At 29.8% G+C, this 16760-nt stretch overlaps 1 protein-coding gene across 1 annotated transcript; it reads right to left on the bottom strand.

Annotated features, from left to right (window-relative positions):
• Positions 1 to 4989: 4989 nt before the first annotated feature.
• Positions 4990 to 11923, bottom strand: LOC129908752 (uncharacterized). The gene is made up of 4 exons (XM_055985496.1): positions 11392 to 11923; positions 6655 to 6866; positions 6108 to 6594; positions 4990 to 6042 (listed from the first exon to the last, which is right to left on the bottom strand). The coding sequence occupies exons 1-4, from the start codon at positions 11882 to 11884 to the stop codon at positions 5024 to 5026; spliced, it is 2211 nt and encodes a 736-aa protein (XP_055841471.1). The 5' UTR covers positions 11885 to 11923; the 3' UTR covers positions 4990 to 5023.
• Between the last annotated feature and the right edge of the window lie 4837 nt (positions 11924 to 16760).

Genomic DNA, 16760 nt, shown 5'->3' with positions numbered 1-16760 from the left:
CAGTGATGCCAAATAGCAAGTATTTTGTATTTTTGTTGAAACTTGGAATTTAGAAATAAAGACATGATGCAGCTCTGCGCTGCATGCAGATTTTTCTCCCATAAAAGCCAGAGTTATTTTATTTTGGTGCAGGGAAAAAACTGCACGTCTGTTTTGACCATTACGCACTGGAGAAATTTGAGTGTGAACAAAATTCAAACACTTCCCAACTAACTTCACTAACTAGTGTGATACTATAAGCACTTCCCAACATAATTATAGTGTGAAACTATACAGAGCTCTAGAGAAGCGTTATACAATGCTTACAGAGACTATAAGAGACTTCTAAGAATATTTTTAGAAGAACTATATAAGCGTTTAATGTTAATTTCTTACCGTAGGTAGTATAGCAGCTTTGTAGGTGCGAATAGCACTTTGGGATCAAAATTTTTAGTTGCGATGCTAGTAGTGTGAAAAGTCCATACAAAAGTTGAAAAAAAAAAATGGTTTCACCACTGATCTCAATCAATCGCGATCTGCATGGAGAAAACAGACCACATAAAATTAAGTGGATCCTGCCTTAAATTAAGCGGATTTCTGCATGGTTATTTGCTAAGATGACTTTCACCTTAAATTAAGGTGACAAATCACATTAATTTCTTGAATGCGCAAATAAAAAAAAAAAAAGAACTGGCAGCCACTGGGGATCGAACCTACAATTGAATGTAAGTATGAACTGCAACTAAAGCTAAAGTGTGACTGTAATTTTAAAATTTTAATTTTTGTTCGGTTTTCTTAAGATGAACATTCACATTAAAATAAGATGAAGTTTACATTAAATTTAACCAAGTTTAATTGGAATCATCTTATTTTAGGCGGATATCACCTTATTTTAAGGTGGTGAAATTTAATGTGCGCATCATCTTATTTCAAGGTGGCCTTTTTTTCTCCGTGTACACAGAGAAAAAATAAGGCAGGGATGACTATGCTTCTGGTATATTTAACTTTATTTCTGGTATATTCAACTTTATTCTGATTAAATATACTAGAAGTAAAGTTATCCCTGGCGTTATGTTTTCTCCGTGTAGGTACAAGTAGTGGTACAGTCAATGGGACATCTTCCAAAAGGTAAATCCATTCACTTTTTTGCTTGTTGCTTGAATACTGAGCTAGGAGACCATAAAATAAATCTTTTAAATAAAAACCATGTTGAAAAATATTACGTTCATGCAAAGTTTATCAACTTTAATTTATTTTTTCAAAATCGTATTTTCGAACTATTTTATTCAAAACTGTTAAAATCTTCAAATTAAGTTTGAAAAAAATAATAGAAATCTTTTTAAAAAATCGCTCTTTATCAGAAGATGATGTTAATGTTAAAAACACAAAAAATTTCACGTGGTTTCTCGTATCAATATCGAAGCAGCTGTTTTTGAGATTAATGATTTAAAGAGTAAATACAACATCCATTTAAAGCTTCAACATTTATTTTTTATTGGAATAATAATGATGATATAATTTTTCCATTTATGTCTTAATTTTATTACAAAACATATTATTTTTGAACCAGAATTTTATTTTTTAATGAATAAATTAAAATATTATACATAGTATATAATGCTTATGAAAAAATAGTTACATATTTTATTCTTAACAATGTAGACATATACAATATACATATACTTTAAATCTTATCTATTCTAATCAATTATTTAGGTACGTATAAATAAAACACAATTATGGTTTTACTTACAATCTAAAGTATACTCTACGAAGAAGGTACATTTTACTCTTTTTAATATTTTTTTAATGTGATCCATAGTGTTATGGTTTTATTTTTATATAAATAAAATTAAATATTTTCTATAGATTTTAATACTTGAGCAATTCATTAACTTTAGAAAATCAAAAATGAAATAGGTATGTGATGTAAATATAAGATGTCATAATATGTTCTTTTTATATTTTGGTTTCTGTATTAATAATATTTTTAAAATTTGAATCACATGCTTTTTCTTTGATGTACCTACATAGAAGATAACTAACTTCATATGCACATTTGTAGTATACAATGGTTTTGAAACCTGAGTGTTGAAATTAGAATAATGAAAGTCTGTGTTACTAAATTTTACAAGAAAACAAGATCTATAGCTAACTACTTCTGTTTTGATTTTGATAACCTTGATTTTGAAACCTCGTTGTAACTCAGGTGCCTCTGACCACCTCAAAACTTTCCAAATTTCCTTTTCGCCGTTGTTATTTATCTTCGAAATCACATGTTCTGTAATATCAACTCTTTTGGAAATCGGATTTTTTGCTCCAATTTACTTTTATAGACTACTGCACTCTTTTGAATGTTCAACTTAGTAATTTATTGTCATGAGCCACAGTTCATTTGTGACAAGTTGGCACTCGTTTTAATGATCGTTATAACCTATAAATTCTGTTCCTTTTGAGGTGGTTAAGTATTCTAGTACTTTTCTAACGATTTTTAATGGAAAGTACTTCCCATAGATTAAGTGCAATTCACATGTACTTGGGCATATGAGCATGAGTAGATCTAGTAATAAATGTACTAGTTCATCTACTCATAAGTAATAAATGTACTAGATCATCTACTCATGAGTACCTACCTAGTTTAATAACGGGGCTATAGTTGTACTTATAAAAATTAGTTCTGTTCGTTCGAAGTTGTTAAACTACGTACTCATGATGAACTAGTACATTTACCACAAGATCTAAACATACTCTTCTTCCAGAGTAAATGGGAATTGCATTGATTTCATTAAAAATGCATTCCATTGAAAATCGCTTGTAAAGTATAAGTACCCTTTTAGAAACAGGGCATTCAACTTTAGATAGACCATTCTAGTACCTACTTCCTGTAAGACAGTTTAAATAAATAAGGAATTGTTATCCCCAGTCGTATACGACGAAGTCAAAAGTGCTTAAAACGGCTTTTTAGTTTTCACGTGAGATTTTATACCAGCGGAAAAGCTGAATTTTTAACTAATTGACGGCAACAAAGAGAAATCGGCCTTCGAAAAATAATAAAATGTGGGTAAATGTTGAATAAAAATTCAAATGCGATCATTTTTTGGCATCACACAGGAATATAAAATCAGCAGTGAAAGCCTTGATAAAGGCTCAATAGAACTTATTTTGTATAACATGAATTCGGTAGTTGTTTGTTTTTTTGAGGTAGTTTTTTAATCATGACTAGATCTAGTACTACAATTAACACACGATTTCTACTCGAGGAGATAGGAATGTTGTACTAGATTTCTAGTCACGAGTAAACTACCACCTCCAATGGAACAGGGCTAAACTCTTGAACTATTGAATGGTTTAATTAGACTTATTGGTCTGCAAATCGTCCGAGTCTGAATGAAATGTAAAATAATAAGAATAGTGACCTTTCACTTTAATTTTTTTAGAAACGTAAAAAAGTTTTTTTTTTTTAAGGTGCCACCCCATTAAAAAAGAAAAAAATGGCGGATATTTTTGTCACTTGAAAATACTTGACTTTTTACTGAAGCTTTGATCACAGGTGATTTCAACTTTATCAATCGCCAACAGTGAAAGTAAAATGGCTTTTAACAATGTGTAATTAATTCTCCAATTAATCTTGTACAATCATCAATTTTGGTCTTTGTAGGTGCTTAACTACTCATGAGTAGATGATCTAGTACTACAATTGACACATGACCTTCTCGTCGAGCAGATAGTAGGTATGTCTAGTTGACAGAACCAGATTTCGATCTCCAAAGGAACGCAGTCACGGCTGATGTGTCCTTATATTTCAGAATGTACAAGAAATTGAGAACTTCCAGCAAATGTCATTTCTGTTCTGGTGAAGATGTAAACTAACGTTTTTTTGTACTGAAAAATAGCTTTTTTGTTGTAATTAACATTGGAAAAAATGATTGTTTACCTCTTCACCAGTGGAGGTTGACCAATGAGTAATAAGAAAGAAGTTCTCATTGTACTTTTCCACTTGGAAAAGCCCCATTAAAATGTCTTTTCTAGTACAGTTGACAGTTGTTAAGTACAAGATTACTTGCAGAAAACTTGATGTCACTTTCAGCCAGAGATCAGAAATAAATCTCAACCTTTTGAAAAGTTCCTTTAATAACTGTTATTTGTCGCCATTTTCAATAAAGGTCATAAAATAACCTTTATTTTTTAAAATGAAAAATTTCGGTCAAGGTCTGAGAGAAATCTTTATTTAGTATTTTTTTATGTTTCGGTCAACCAGTGAGATTTATCGCTGAGAGAAAAAAATAAGTCTCATCTGCAAATGTATCAATTCCTAGAGACATGGGAGTGGTATGAAAGCTTATATTCTCAGCTACCCGATAGTGGTATAATCGGGTTTTTGGATTTTTTTTTCAAAATTCCGAGAAAATCGCGTTTGAAAGTTGGGGTACATTTTTTTTTTGAAAAATCCCCAAATCTTTGAACGCTCCTGGAAGCTAAACCGCTTGAAAGCAATTTTTGGGAGTGATGCTAAATGATAGCTTGTGTCATGGGCCTACGCTTTGCACATTGTCAGATTTAAAAAAAATCATTTCCATGTTAAACCGCCACATCATGCCTATTTTTTCAGAATCGGGCTTAACTTTTTTTTTACCTTTAAGTTCTCCCGTTTTGAGAACGCGTGCACCTACAGGGATGGGAGTTGTACCCAAATGTAGATTAGAGTCCCCTCCACCTTTTGGCATCAAAAAAAAATTTATTTTTGATTTTTAAAAATAAATCTTAAACCTTAACCGAAACTATTTAAAATAAAAATAAAATAAAGAAAATAAAGGTTGACTGTTATTTCTGGTCTCTGCTTTCAGCTACGCACTAGAGCTAATTTAAAAAAAATGCTATGTACCTTATTACTGAGTTATTTTTTCATGTCGAATAACTAATTTCTTATCGCAATATTTTGTATGTGAAAAAATTCTTAATACTAACTTAAACAAAATATAAATCTCTTTTTTATAACTTTGAATCTGAGTATTCTTTGGAATCACTTATACACCAAAAACCTCCTTTAACTATCAGAAGTTGGCCTTTGTCTAACTATTTTACAATTACCACTATTCGAAGCACAACTCTCCACTATTTGTTGTTCTTGATGATTTTCATCTTGCCCAGCAGTACTTCCAGTAAAAATATGAACAAAACTAGAATTGGAATGTTTAACTGGTGGAAATATAAAATTGCTCATCGATTTTAGTGGACTAAATCTCTCTCCAAAACTATTACTAGTATTGTTATTTGTATTACTACTACTTAAAATATTTATACTATTATTACTATTTGACGATATTAGTTCTGTGTCACCGGTACAGCTGCATGATCGAGTTATTCTACATTTAGCACGCGTCCCTACCAAACCCACCGACAAACGTGGTGATTTTCTAAATTTCGGCTTATGTCCCGGCGATAGCGGATTTGTATCATTTTCTATCACAAAGATATTTGGCGAATGTCTGCTATCAGTGTTCATAGTTAAAGGTGGGCAGTTTTCGAAATCAACATTCGATGGGCTATAACTGACTGTTGTTTCACTGGAAGCAGGTATCAAATGACTTCGGGGAATTTCAAAGTCACTTATCGACGAATCGGTTAGAGCACTTTGTGCTAGTTTGTACTTTTCATTGATGGAATCATCATCCGAACGAAATCTGTCACGAATTGATGTGGCAGTTGTTGTTGTAGGTTGACAATCATTTCGTTCAGCGTTAAGGAAGACTTCATCGTATTCTAGGTCGTCGGGACTGGATGAGTAGTTGTGATTATCATAGGAATATGGACTTTCACGTCCTTCGATTGAGGATGATGGATGTTTTTGGTGATGGTTTTCATCTTTTTCTGCACCGCTAGAAGCTTCGATAATATTCCAAACACCGCGATCTATTTCAGCTGTAGCCGATGCTACTGCAGCAACAGTTTGATGGACCCCAGCAAGACTGTTGGTAATGATGGAAGGACTTCGGGGACACTTTTTAACTGTGAGATCGTTTTTCAAAGTTTGTTGTTGTTGTTGACGAAGCCATATTGGAGAATCTTTAAAAAAAAAGAAGAAAAACTTACAAAATTTTTTAAGACCTTAGAGACATTTTAGGACCTACCAATATAAATCCTCGCTTGCAAAGAAGACCTTTTAGTATCAAGCGATTGCAGGCGATGTTGACTAGCCAACGAAAATCGATGCGCTACTTCTGCCGGCTGCTCAATTTCCACCCCAATAACTTTCAAAATTAGGGTCTTTAGAGCTGCCCTAAAGTCTTTTAAATGATAAGCATACAATACCGGATTGACAGCCGAATTCAAATGCGATAAAATTATACAAAAGAACGTTAACTTTGGATGAACAAAACAATCAGGACAGAAAGCTTTTATACAATTGATCGTATACAGAGGAATCCAACAGATCATAAAGAATAAAACGATAATTGAGAGATTTTGTGTAGCTTTAACATCTCTTTTTCTAGCTGCACCCAGGACTCGCAGCATTGTCCCACCATGACATATTCGATGATGTACTGAATGCATTTGTGTTGAGGAAGATCTTCGGCTACAATCACCAACTGGATTCATTGTTACAATTTGTCTTAGCTGTAAATATATAGCATCTGGTAAAAATAACATGATTTTTTGGTTAATTTTAATACACACCTGTTTGATTATAACTCGGTATATATGAGCATAGAATGCCAACATTAGGAGAGCTGGAGTTATTATTGTGGCAAAATATAGAAAAACGAGATAATTGTAGTCCATAACTTTTACAAAGAGGCAGGATGCATTGTGTTCTACATCAGCGTGCCAGCCAAAAAGTGGTAGGAATCCGACAATCGTTCCAGCCATCCAGCACATTGAAATTATACCTGAAAAAAAAATGAAGGAAGCTTTAGGTTTGTGTATCAGATAAAAATAGGCTTCTAAGCTATTTATGTCATTGATGTAAAGAAGGCTAATAGGAAAATGAAAATATTAATAATTTTTTAATCACTTAAAAGGTTTTCCAGAATTTTCTTTCTTTTTTCCCTTTTTTTAATGAAAGAAACTTACCTACTCTTTCTATAATTACGACTAAAGTGTTCATTTGGTTTTTCTAATTTAGAACTTTAAAGCTCACGCTGTGTGTGCTGTTTTCGCTTTTTCTTACAAATTAATTAATATTTTCAACATGCGACTAAAAAAGTTTTTTTTGCAAAATAATGAAAATTGCAACTGCTCCTCTAAATTAACTTTCTCTCTTTGCTTTATTAACGACACTAGTGCACGTAATATAATAATGACCAGAGCCGGCAAAGACCTTCCTAATCATTCATTGAAAATATAGCAGCCACACACCCCTAAAGTTACACCCATGTTATACTATGAGTTAACTATTTTCTAACGTATTCTCGTAAACTGTACATTCCCAGACGAAAAAAGTTGATTTATAAAAAGACGATGTCCTTAATAATATTCCAATATCCAATAAGCATAGATATTGTAGATATAATTATCATGGAAATAGTACGCAACTAGTGTAACTTTTTCTTGTATGAATGTAATTGCTTCCGTCAGTAAAGAGTAAAGTGGTTTCTTGGAAGGAAAGGAGGCTTGGCTATATTTGACGTAATTCTCCGATGTGAATAGAAAACTAATTACTTAAAGTCAAGGGCCTGCAATGAGGTTTTTCGATATTTCATTGGTTATAATAGTAAGGACGTCATGTTTCAGTTTCATGTGATGTTTAGCTTGGGGAATACTTCTAAGTATTCATCTGTATAAGGCTTTATAAATAAAACGAAAAGTATTTTTAGAAATGATATGGAGCATTTTTTTGTATATAATTGCGAAGTAATTTTATTTGCGTTTCTAAATTCCAAGCAAATATGTTTGTATTTTAAGGAGTCATTGCATTCATTTATTGAAGCTAGACAGGGTTAAAAAACTATTTAAATAACTGTTTTTTTTTTTAAGACATCAATACTTCGACAGTTGTAGAGTGTTATTTTTTTGTTATTAAATTTTCATTAAATAAAATACTATCATCATCTGGTATTGAAATCATGTTTGTGGAAGTGTCGAAGTGTTGAAATTTTCAAATATAAAACGATTATATATTAAAGAATATTTCACTTAAAGTTAATTTCCTTGTGGGGGCAACCAAATTGGCAGGCGATTGCTTCCAACTGAGATTGGGAGAAATTGTTAATTTATTTGTGAAATAAGCATTTTTCTCAGCATGAGGTTTGAATATTATTGGCAGAATACCCTTGTAACGAATCAAGAATCGAATCGATAACAGCAATACCAATTAAAAAGAAGTAATGGTTAATATCGTTACTTTGTCTGGAGAAAAAAAAATAGTTTACTGGGTCAAATTTGGATGAAACAAAAAGTGATACATAAATGTTAATATTTTCAATAACCAACATAAAAGTTCATTTAAATCTTGATGTGAGAATGAAAAATTCAACGGTCGTTTTTCAGGCATCATCATTGAAAAAAATGAAAATTTTTGTTGGTATCAGAAAATTTTTGTTTTTAAATGATTTTTTTTCTGCAACCCTTGACAATTTTATTTTTAAAACAAGTAATAGAAATAGTTTTTCTATTATTTTGAATTAGTTATAAATTAAAATCAATGAGAAGTCTTGTTGGATATTGGACAATGGCATATGAAGTGACAAAAAGTTATCAAAATATGTTGGATGTTGAACAAAAAAAACTCAATACTGAACACATAGAAGAAAAAAAAACTAAAAAGGAACATAAAGTGGATTGAGTACCTAATATAGAACAAATAATGGTTTTATGGTTTAAAACTAAAAAGAATTTCGAGAATACTTAAAAGTCAAACACTGTTTTCTTTTGGTTCGAATCAAATAATATGTTTTTAAATAAAAGGGATATTTCTGAATTCAAATCTTTATTTTTTCAAAAAGTTAAAAAAGAAAAAACTATACATTAATTTTTTAGGAACGTTAAACAAACCAAAAATCCGGTTTCTATAGCTTAAGTTCTTATTTTGAACTTTATAACAGCAAATACATTAAAAATAACAGTAATAAAAATTAACAAAATAGACATGAGGGAAGTTCATACGCATAGTGAACAAAACATCAAAAAAAGTGGATATTGGACAAGATAGAAATTATGAAATTCTTTTTTCAAATATACTTCCATTTGTTCAATGTAATACAATAAAAGTTAAAAAGGAGTTTATTGAACAAAAATGACATGATAAACCGTTAGAAAAGTGTCCTAAACAAAAAAGTTCTCTGTAACTTGAAAACTAAAAGAGATAGAACAAAATGGTTTGCGCTAAACGAAAGAGCGTCCCATACTGCATACTTAACTCAATTTCGTAAGAAATGGCCTTTAGAACAAGATAGCATCCAAATGACTAATTGAGTCATGACAAAACAAAAAGCATGTGAAAGCGTCATTCTTCTTGTTTTTGATTTTGAAAATGTTAGTATATACACTGTGGTGTATGCGTACTTTTGGGAATTTTCAGTACAACAATTTCTTTTTTGAATGTCTTCTAATCTGGACAAACTATGAATTTTGGTATAATGTAACTCATGGTCGACAAACGACAGCAGTTTTGAAAAAAAGTTGATTTTTTGGCGATTTTAGGGGAATTTTAATTTTTCAGTGCAAAATTTGTTTTTTGAATTGCTCCATAACAGAGGGTGGAAAAATAATAATATATTTGGTATGTATCTACTATATAGAACTTTAGGTGGATAAACAATTTCATTTCTTTCATTTACTGCATAGTCGATAATTTCAGTATCGTAATACTATTTTCACAAAATTTGTGCTTTGTATTTAGAAAATTGGAACTTTGTTGGTTTTAAACAAATATGTAACAAACAAGTTCATTTATTAGTAGGAGATCCCGGCTACCCTCATCGTGATACCAGTTGAGAGTTATATTTTCTGAAAGGTATTGTGTAAGGAAATAAATTACACATGGGTTGCCTAGCGATATCCTGCGAAGACATAGGGTTGCCAAGCCTTAAAAATTATTTTTGGGTATACGCAACGATCTATTACAATCATTTGAAGTTAAGTTTAGGCCTTACTTTGCAGCAAAAAAGTTACCATTGCACTTGGGGTAGAATTAATTTACTTTCGGTGATGTTTTCAGTGCAAATACCAGATTGGGTTAAAATATGAATATTTTTCAAAATGAAAGAAGATATCTAAAAAATAAATTTAAAATATCTGAAAATTAAAAAAATTAAGCATCATCATCACAATAATCACTCCATCAACACTGTCATCATTATCTACATCGCCAAATAAATTAAAAGCTAGGAGATGAATTCTCTTAGCATTTTTCCAAACACTGTCGGGTTGCTTATAGAAGATTTTTCATTGTTCAGGCTTCCAATGAAAAAAATTTGCTCTAAAATTTTTTTGAACGGTGAACAAACAAAAATTTCGGGTGGACAAACATTAGATAAGTTTGGTTGAAAAAATTTGGGGTCACAATTCTGGCTTCACGTAGGTAATTATAACGACTGACCTTATAAAGTTAAAAGCACTCATGAAAGATATAACTTTACGAAATAAAAAATCTTTATGAAGGATGAGGACTTCATCCAGTAAAAAGTGTGTTTTTGCACCCATTTGTTGATAAAACTTTTTCGAAACGATATTCAGTTAAAAGTTATTAAGAATAAGGTATCGAGATTTTTCAAAAACTTTCCATTCGCATTCGCTTTAAGTAGGTTGACAGACCGAACCAATTGCAATTTCAAGAGATATATTCATATATCCTAGAACCTAGAAGACAATCGATTTAAAATAAATCAACTTTAGTTTTTAGAAAAAAATTAAAACATATCTATGAACTATTATTTTTGAAACAAGTACTTTTATTTTTCCAAAAAAAACTAAAAGACTTAAATAAAAAACTAAAATCTTTTCGTATACTAAAACATTTTTAAAATCTATTTCCGTTTATTTCAGCACTCTACATCAAATTGCCATCAGCAGATTTAAACACTCATACGACTTATTTTTTTGTTGTTTTTCTCTGTTTTTGATGGAAGCTTATTGACAAAAAAGCGGACCAACTATAAAATGTAAATTCTAGAAACAATAAGATATGTAAATAATAAACAAACTAAAAACGTGCTGTGTGTGCGGAAGAGCATTTTCCTATGCGAAAAACCACTCGTATATTTACTCGTAAATGGAATGAAAAAAAAAAAATCCTGAATGAAGTACATTAATTTTCCTGTTCATTGAAAAGGACATAAATGCCCATATACTAGACTTTTTTCACTGCGTCGAAAAACCTTCACATAACAACAAAAATGACAAAAAAAACGAATCCCCCCGAAAAAGATAAATAGAAGCGCCTGGTAAATTGAAAACAAAGAGACACACACTCACCAATTGCTGTCTTCGTCCTGACATTCCTCGAATATGCCATCGGATACAATATGGCCCAATATCTGTCCACAGACACAGCTACCAAACAAAAGATCGATATCGTACACAATACAACCAGCAACGAAACTGTAAATAAGCAGGCGTGTAAATTCCGTGGCAATCCCACCGACGCCAAAACCGCGAAAGGCACCCCCAACAATCCTACCAGGAAGTCAGCAATTGCCAGCGAAACAATGTAGTAGTTCGTTCGTCTACGCAACTTCCGTTCGCGATGGAAGACAACAATAACCATCAGATTGCCAACAATGGCAAATACGGCAACGAGAATTTCAAAAACGGCATATGGAATGTTGAGCTCGGTGGAAACCTCTTCGTCATCGAAAGTAAAGCTATAAGGACGTGGTGATGGCTGGCTGAAGGGTAGACTCAGTAGGCTTTCCGAGATATTTGTGTGGTAATCGTTATCAAAGGAATAAAATCGAATATCGGACATTGCTGGACCGCGCGAGTTTTTGAGTTGATATGATTCGAAATTATCCTTATTCCTCTTGTCAAATTTTTGGTTTTACTATGCTTTTTCCAATCAAAGATCCAAAACCGTAAATTTCCGTTCAATTAAGTATAATTCAATTATCCTTATGTTGGTTGATTTCAATCACCGCAGACACACACACAAAATTTCCAGTTATGTATGTGTGCTAATTTCTTCTTCGTTTATCCTTTTTGTTTAATTGGATGCGATGATTAGTCTATCTTGACTTAAAAAAAAAAGCCTTTTTGAGATTCAAAAATGTTTCGAAACAGCTTGTTTCATGTGTAATTCTTAGCTGGAAAATTGACAAGTAATTTTCTCATGGGGCGCAAGGCTGTATTTGTGTTAAAATAATGTTCAATGGCGATAGGAGGGATGAAGGACATTATTGAATTATAAATGTATTTGTCGTTCACGTATGAATCCATTCGTTTAAAATTGAAAATTTAAATTTTCAGGGTTTTTTACGGAGTTATACGTATCTTTTTGTTTAAGTTTTACAAGGACCACACATCAACATGATTAGGGTGATAAATTTCGTATTATGCTTCTGAAAATATAGAAAAGAGGAAAGGAAATAGTTTTAGTGAATTGAATATTAATTATATATTTTGAAATTGTATAAAAGTGTCACATATTTTATCTAACATGGGTTTAATGATAATGCGTGTCAATCATAATTAGATATAAGAGACAGCAGCTGTTTATTGCAAATTAATTAACCTATTTTTGGGGGAAAATGGAAAAAGTGGGACATGAACTTTGAGTGTTTGTTAGGTTACGTCAGAGTAAGATTGTACACTGTTTGGTTAAAATGAATATTCAGGAAATTTCCATATAATTTTTTAATAAGTAAAAAATTACGGAATAACAAATGTACTTATTTACACTAGAGCGCAGTACAATAAGACAAGAATTCGAGGTTACATTAAAAACTATTATTGTTTCTTGATGTTTAGGGTATACAAATCTAAATAAGCTTATTTTCCCTCCCTTCTTATTAGTTATTCAGAGTTCAAATTTCCAGTTAATTTTTTGGCTATATGACTTTTTCCTAAACGAACATATAGCGATTTTCAGTTTTTTTTTTCTAAAAATGCGTCTAAATGAAAAAGATTGAGTTGGGTATTTTTTTTTTGAATATAAATTTATTTTTGAATTTGTTTTTTTCTTTTCTTTTTTTTTAATTTACATTTACCAATTTTGTGTTTAAAAAGTTGTAAAAATTTCAAGAATCCAATCCATCAAAAACTACCTACCATTTAATTTATAAAATACATACATTTTAATACATAGTTTGAACAAAAAACTTTACTTAATTTCAATTTAATTTTAAAACCTAGAAAAAGCAGACGTTGGAAAACCAACAGTGTTAAAAATAAAATGCACGACTGGATCGCTTGTTCTTGTGATAGAATATCAAAACTATTAAAAATTCGCATGAGAACATATTTCTGATTTTTAATTAAAAAATAATATAAAAATTTCAAATAAATTTTAGCTCCAAAGCCAGTGCATGTGAATTTTAATTTCTTGTATAACAAATAATTTGTTTTATTTTTTTTTAAATTGTTGTTAAAAAAATATTTTTCTTATATACTCGTACTTAAATGTACATAAACATTTTAAAAGTAAAACGCACGACAAACGTCAAACATCTTGCATATCAAAGAATTTTTGTAATTTTTTTTTCGAAAATTGAAGGAACCGTTTTTTTTTTTTTAATAACGGATACGAATATCTAAACGGTTAAAGCAATCAATTTGATACCCAGGACTTTTTTGTAGAACGTTTAAGCCACTACAAGAATACATCTTGCTTATTTGATAATAAAGACTTTTCAGTGAATTTGAAAATTTTGAAAAGTAAAAAAATGATGTTATATTTTTTTTTTACTTTGAATGTCTTATAAACTTATAAACTTGTTTTGTTAATCTAACCATTTGAAGATATTCGAGCTTCAAGTGTTTAGATTAATAAAAAAAGTTTATAAGTTTATAAGACATTTTTTGTGTAGCATTCTGTGCTACAAGAATATGTCGCCCGTTTGATTTATTTTAATTTTTCAATTTAGTACAAAATTAATAACAAAAAACTTATTTTTTAAAGATTTTTTCAAACCTTGGACCTCAAATATATTTTAAACGGTTAGATAAACGAACAAATTTTAAAAGACCATTTTTTTGAACGTTCAATTTCCTACAAGAATATGTAAAGAAATTTGCTCAAAAGTCGATATATAAAAAAATAATTTTGTTTTGGTAGAAGCTCATATTTGATGACGATGAGTATATCTTGTATTCGATTTTTCGAAGTATATAATAAAAAAAAAACGAATTTCGATTTTTTTTACCCACCCTAATGGTTACATTCTTTTTATTTGTAAAAAATCACTTAGATTCTTCATAAGGCTAAAAATTGGCTTAATTACTGTTAGTGAAACAATTAGCTTGGTATTTTGTTTGGGAAAAAGTGCAAGAATCTCTAACGAGTAGAAAACATATTCATGCATTTGTCTTTTTAAGGCAATTTTTCTAAATTTAGAATTATTCTATTTAAACCTAAAAGTCATTACACTTGTCATTTTATATGCAAATTTGTAAACAAGAAACATTTTGTTTTAAAATATCTCCTTAGTTCTGTATTCAATGATAATTTCATTATCAATCAAATTAATTCACACAAAACAACATGTTAACCATCATCATTGATTGAATTGCTTTAAAATTGATTATACAATTCGTTCCCCTTTTTTTAAATGTATTTATATATTCAATCGAAGCAATTTTATGTCTGCACAAGTTCACTTGCCACACTTTACAAACAAAAGAAGAAATAAAATTCATGATTGCAACTGGGTTGTATGAACTTGTTCAGCAAAATATTAAATTACATAATATGTTAAATTTTTGTAAAAATAAGTATTCAAGAAACTTTTTTTATTTCTTAAAAAAAAAAAAAATATGAACGGAATTTTCAAATACTAGGTACTTTAACATTGCAATAATTCTCTGTCCTAATTTATTAGTTTGTTCACTAAGTTTTATTTCGTATTTATTTTGTTATGAATCCAATACTATCCCATAGCTTATGAATATGAATACTGTAAATAAAAACAACTCTAACACCATTAACATCAACATACAATTTTCAGAAAAACAAGGTTGAAATCGGTTGATGTCAATACCGGAGTAAAATTGTTATTATTCAATTAATATTTTTGTTTCTTTGTTGTTCGTATTTTAAAAGAAAATATTTAGTTTTGTCAGTGAATGAATAAACAACATTTGTAGACGAAATTGTAAAAATCAATAACAATGTGCAAAAACTTTTCTTTAAAAACTTAATATTAATGAACAACCAACATTGATTAAAAATTAAAAACGAAAAACTGAAAAAAAAACGATCTTATGGAAGCTTTTGTTAAAAAAAAAATATTTTTTTCGAAAAAAAACACTCTCTTTAACCTTTTATGACATTTAATGAAAATCCCTTAGTTTGGTTTGTACTTAACTGTTTTAATAACCAATAAGTTTTAAGACTTTAATCACTTCCAAATTAAAATATTACAATTCTGTTAAGCAAAATTAACTTTTTCTTTATTTTTTTTCCATTTTATTCCACATCAAGGTATTAAAAACTTTTACATCTCTAAGCAAGCATATCAATTACAACCTGGCTCTTAACTTTCAACAAAACAAACAAATTTCTACAACACTGCTTCAAGGCTAAAATGTAATTGTTATACTTTTTTAATCCTTTTGTGTTTTGTTTTCATTCATGTGAACTCACATGGAGGATTATTAAAATAAAAGTTATGTTACTCATGCGTCACAACACAATAAACGGGGAGTCTCTTTCATAGTGAAGTATATTAATCTATAATTTAAATATGAACTTAAAAAAAAAGAGTTATTCTGTTTTGAAATCAATTAGTCCTCCTACGACAAAATATAAATTAAAAATGAAAAAAAAAAAAACACAATCAAAACACAAGGAATAATTTATGAAACTGATTTGCTATCGATAGATGAACTCATTTCTATCAAATATTCATAATGCTCTTACACAATTGGCCTTTTCTAATCGGCTTTTATTAAAATATTAAAATACATATTTTTGCCAAGGGTTAAGAGAGAAAGAGCTCCTTACTCAATCTTTTTTTTTTTGATAACTTTGTACAATTTATTATATTTTCAGCCATTTAACATATTTCAAACATATCTGATTGTTTGTTTTTGTAACTATGTACTTGTGAATTGAATAAAGAAAAAGTATACATTTTTTCAGAATATAAGTGCTACATTCACTCAATAAAATATTGTTTTATTATTCAAAATCAGACAATAATTTTAAAGTTACGTATACGCCGTAGTGAACATATATCTACATACTATTTCAGTAGATGGTATATTTCATGAATCTAACATGTTTGTTGTTCTTTTATCCCAAGAAAAATAAATGGAAAATGTAAAGTATTTCAACACAAAATTTTTTTAGAAGAAATAAACAGTAGTGGCTTAAGCCTTTTTCTCCAAGATAAAAAAAATCAGCTAACATAAAGACAGAATTTTTTAAAATAATAAAATAATAAAATGAAAAATGAACCTAATGTTCAGTAACTTGCCTGAGATAGCTTTTCAACTTAAATTTTGCTGTATTTTCTTTGAGAAATCATTTTGTTAAATAAAATAATATTTTTTTAGAAAATTTTTTGCAGGTATGAGCTCTTTAAGAAAAAACTAATTTTACTTAGGTAACGATGAATGTATTTTCATCCCCTTTAAAAACTTGAAAACTTTTAATACTTGTACAAAATGTCGTCCAAGTAGAATAA

Source organism: Episyrphus balteatus, chromosome 2, assembly GCF_945859705.1.
Source record: "Episyrphus balteatus chromosome 2, idEpiBalt1.1, whole genome shotgun sequence".
NCBI lineage: Eukaryota > Metazoa > Arthropoda > Insecta > Diptera > Syrphidae > Episyrphus > Episyrphus balteatus.
The sequence above is the reverse complement of the archived record's forward strand: the minus strand, read 5'-3'. Positions and strand labels throughout refer to the sequence as shown.

Coding starts and splice junctions, on each gene's coding strand:
- LOC129908752 (XM_055985496.1), bottom strand. CDS start 11,884: ATGTCCGATATTCGATTTTATTCCTTTGATAACGATTACCACACAAAT. Junction 6,595..6,654: donor ACCGAGTTATAATCAAACAG/GTGTGTATTAAA, acceptor ATATATTTACAG/CTAAGACAAATTGTAACAAT. Junction 6,043..6,107: donor GCAAGCGAGGATTTATATTG/GTAGGTCCTAAA, acceptor TTTTTTTTAAAG/ATTCTCCAATATGGCTTCGT.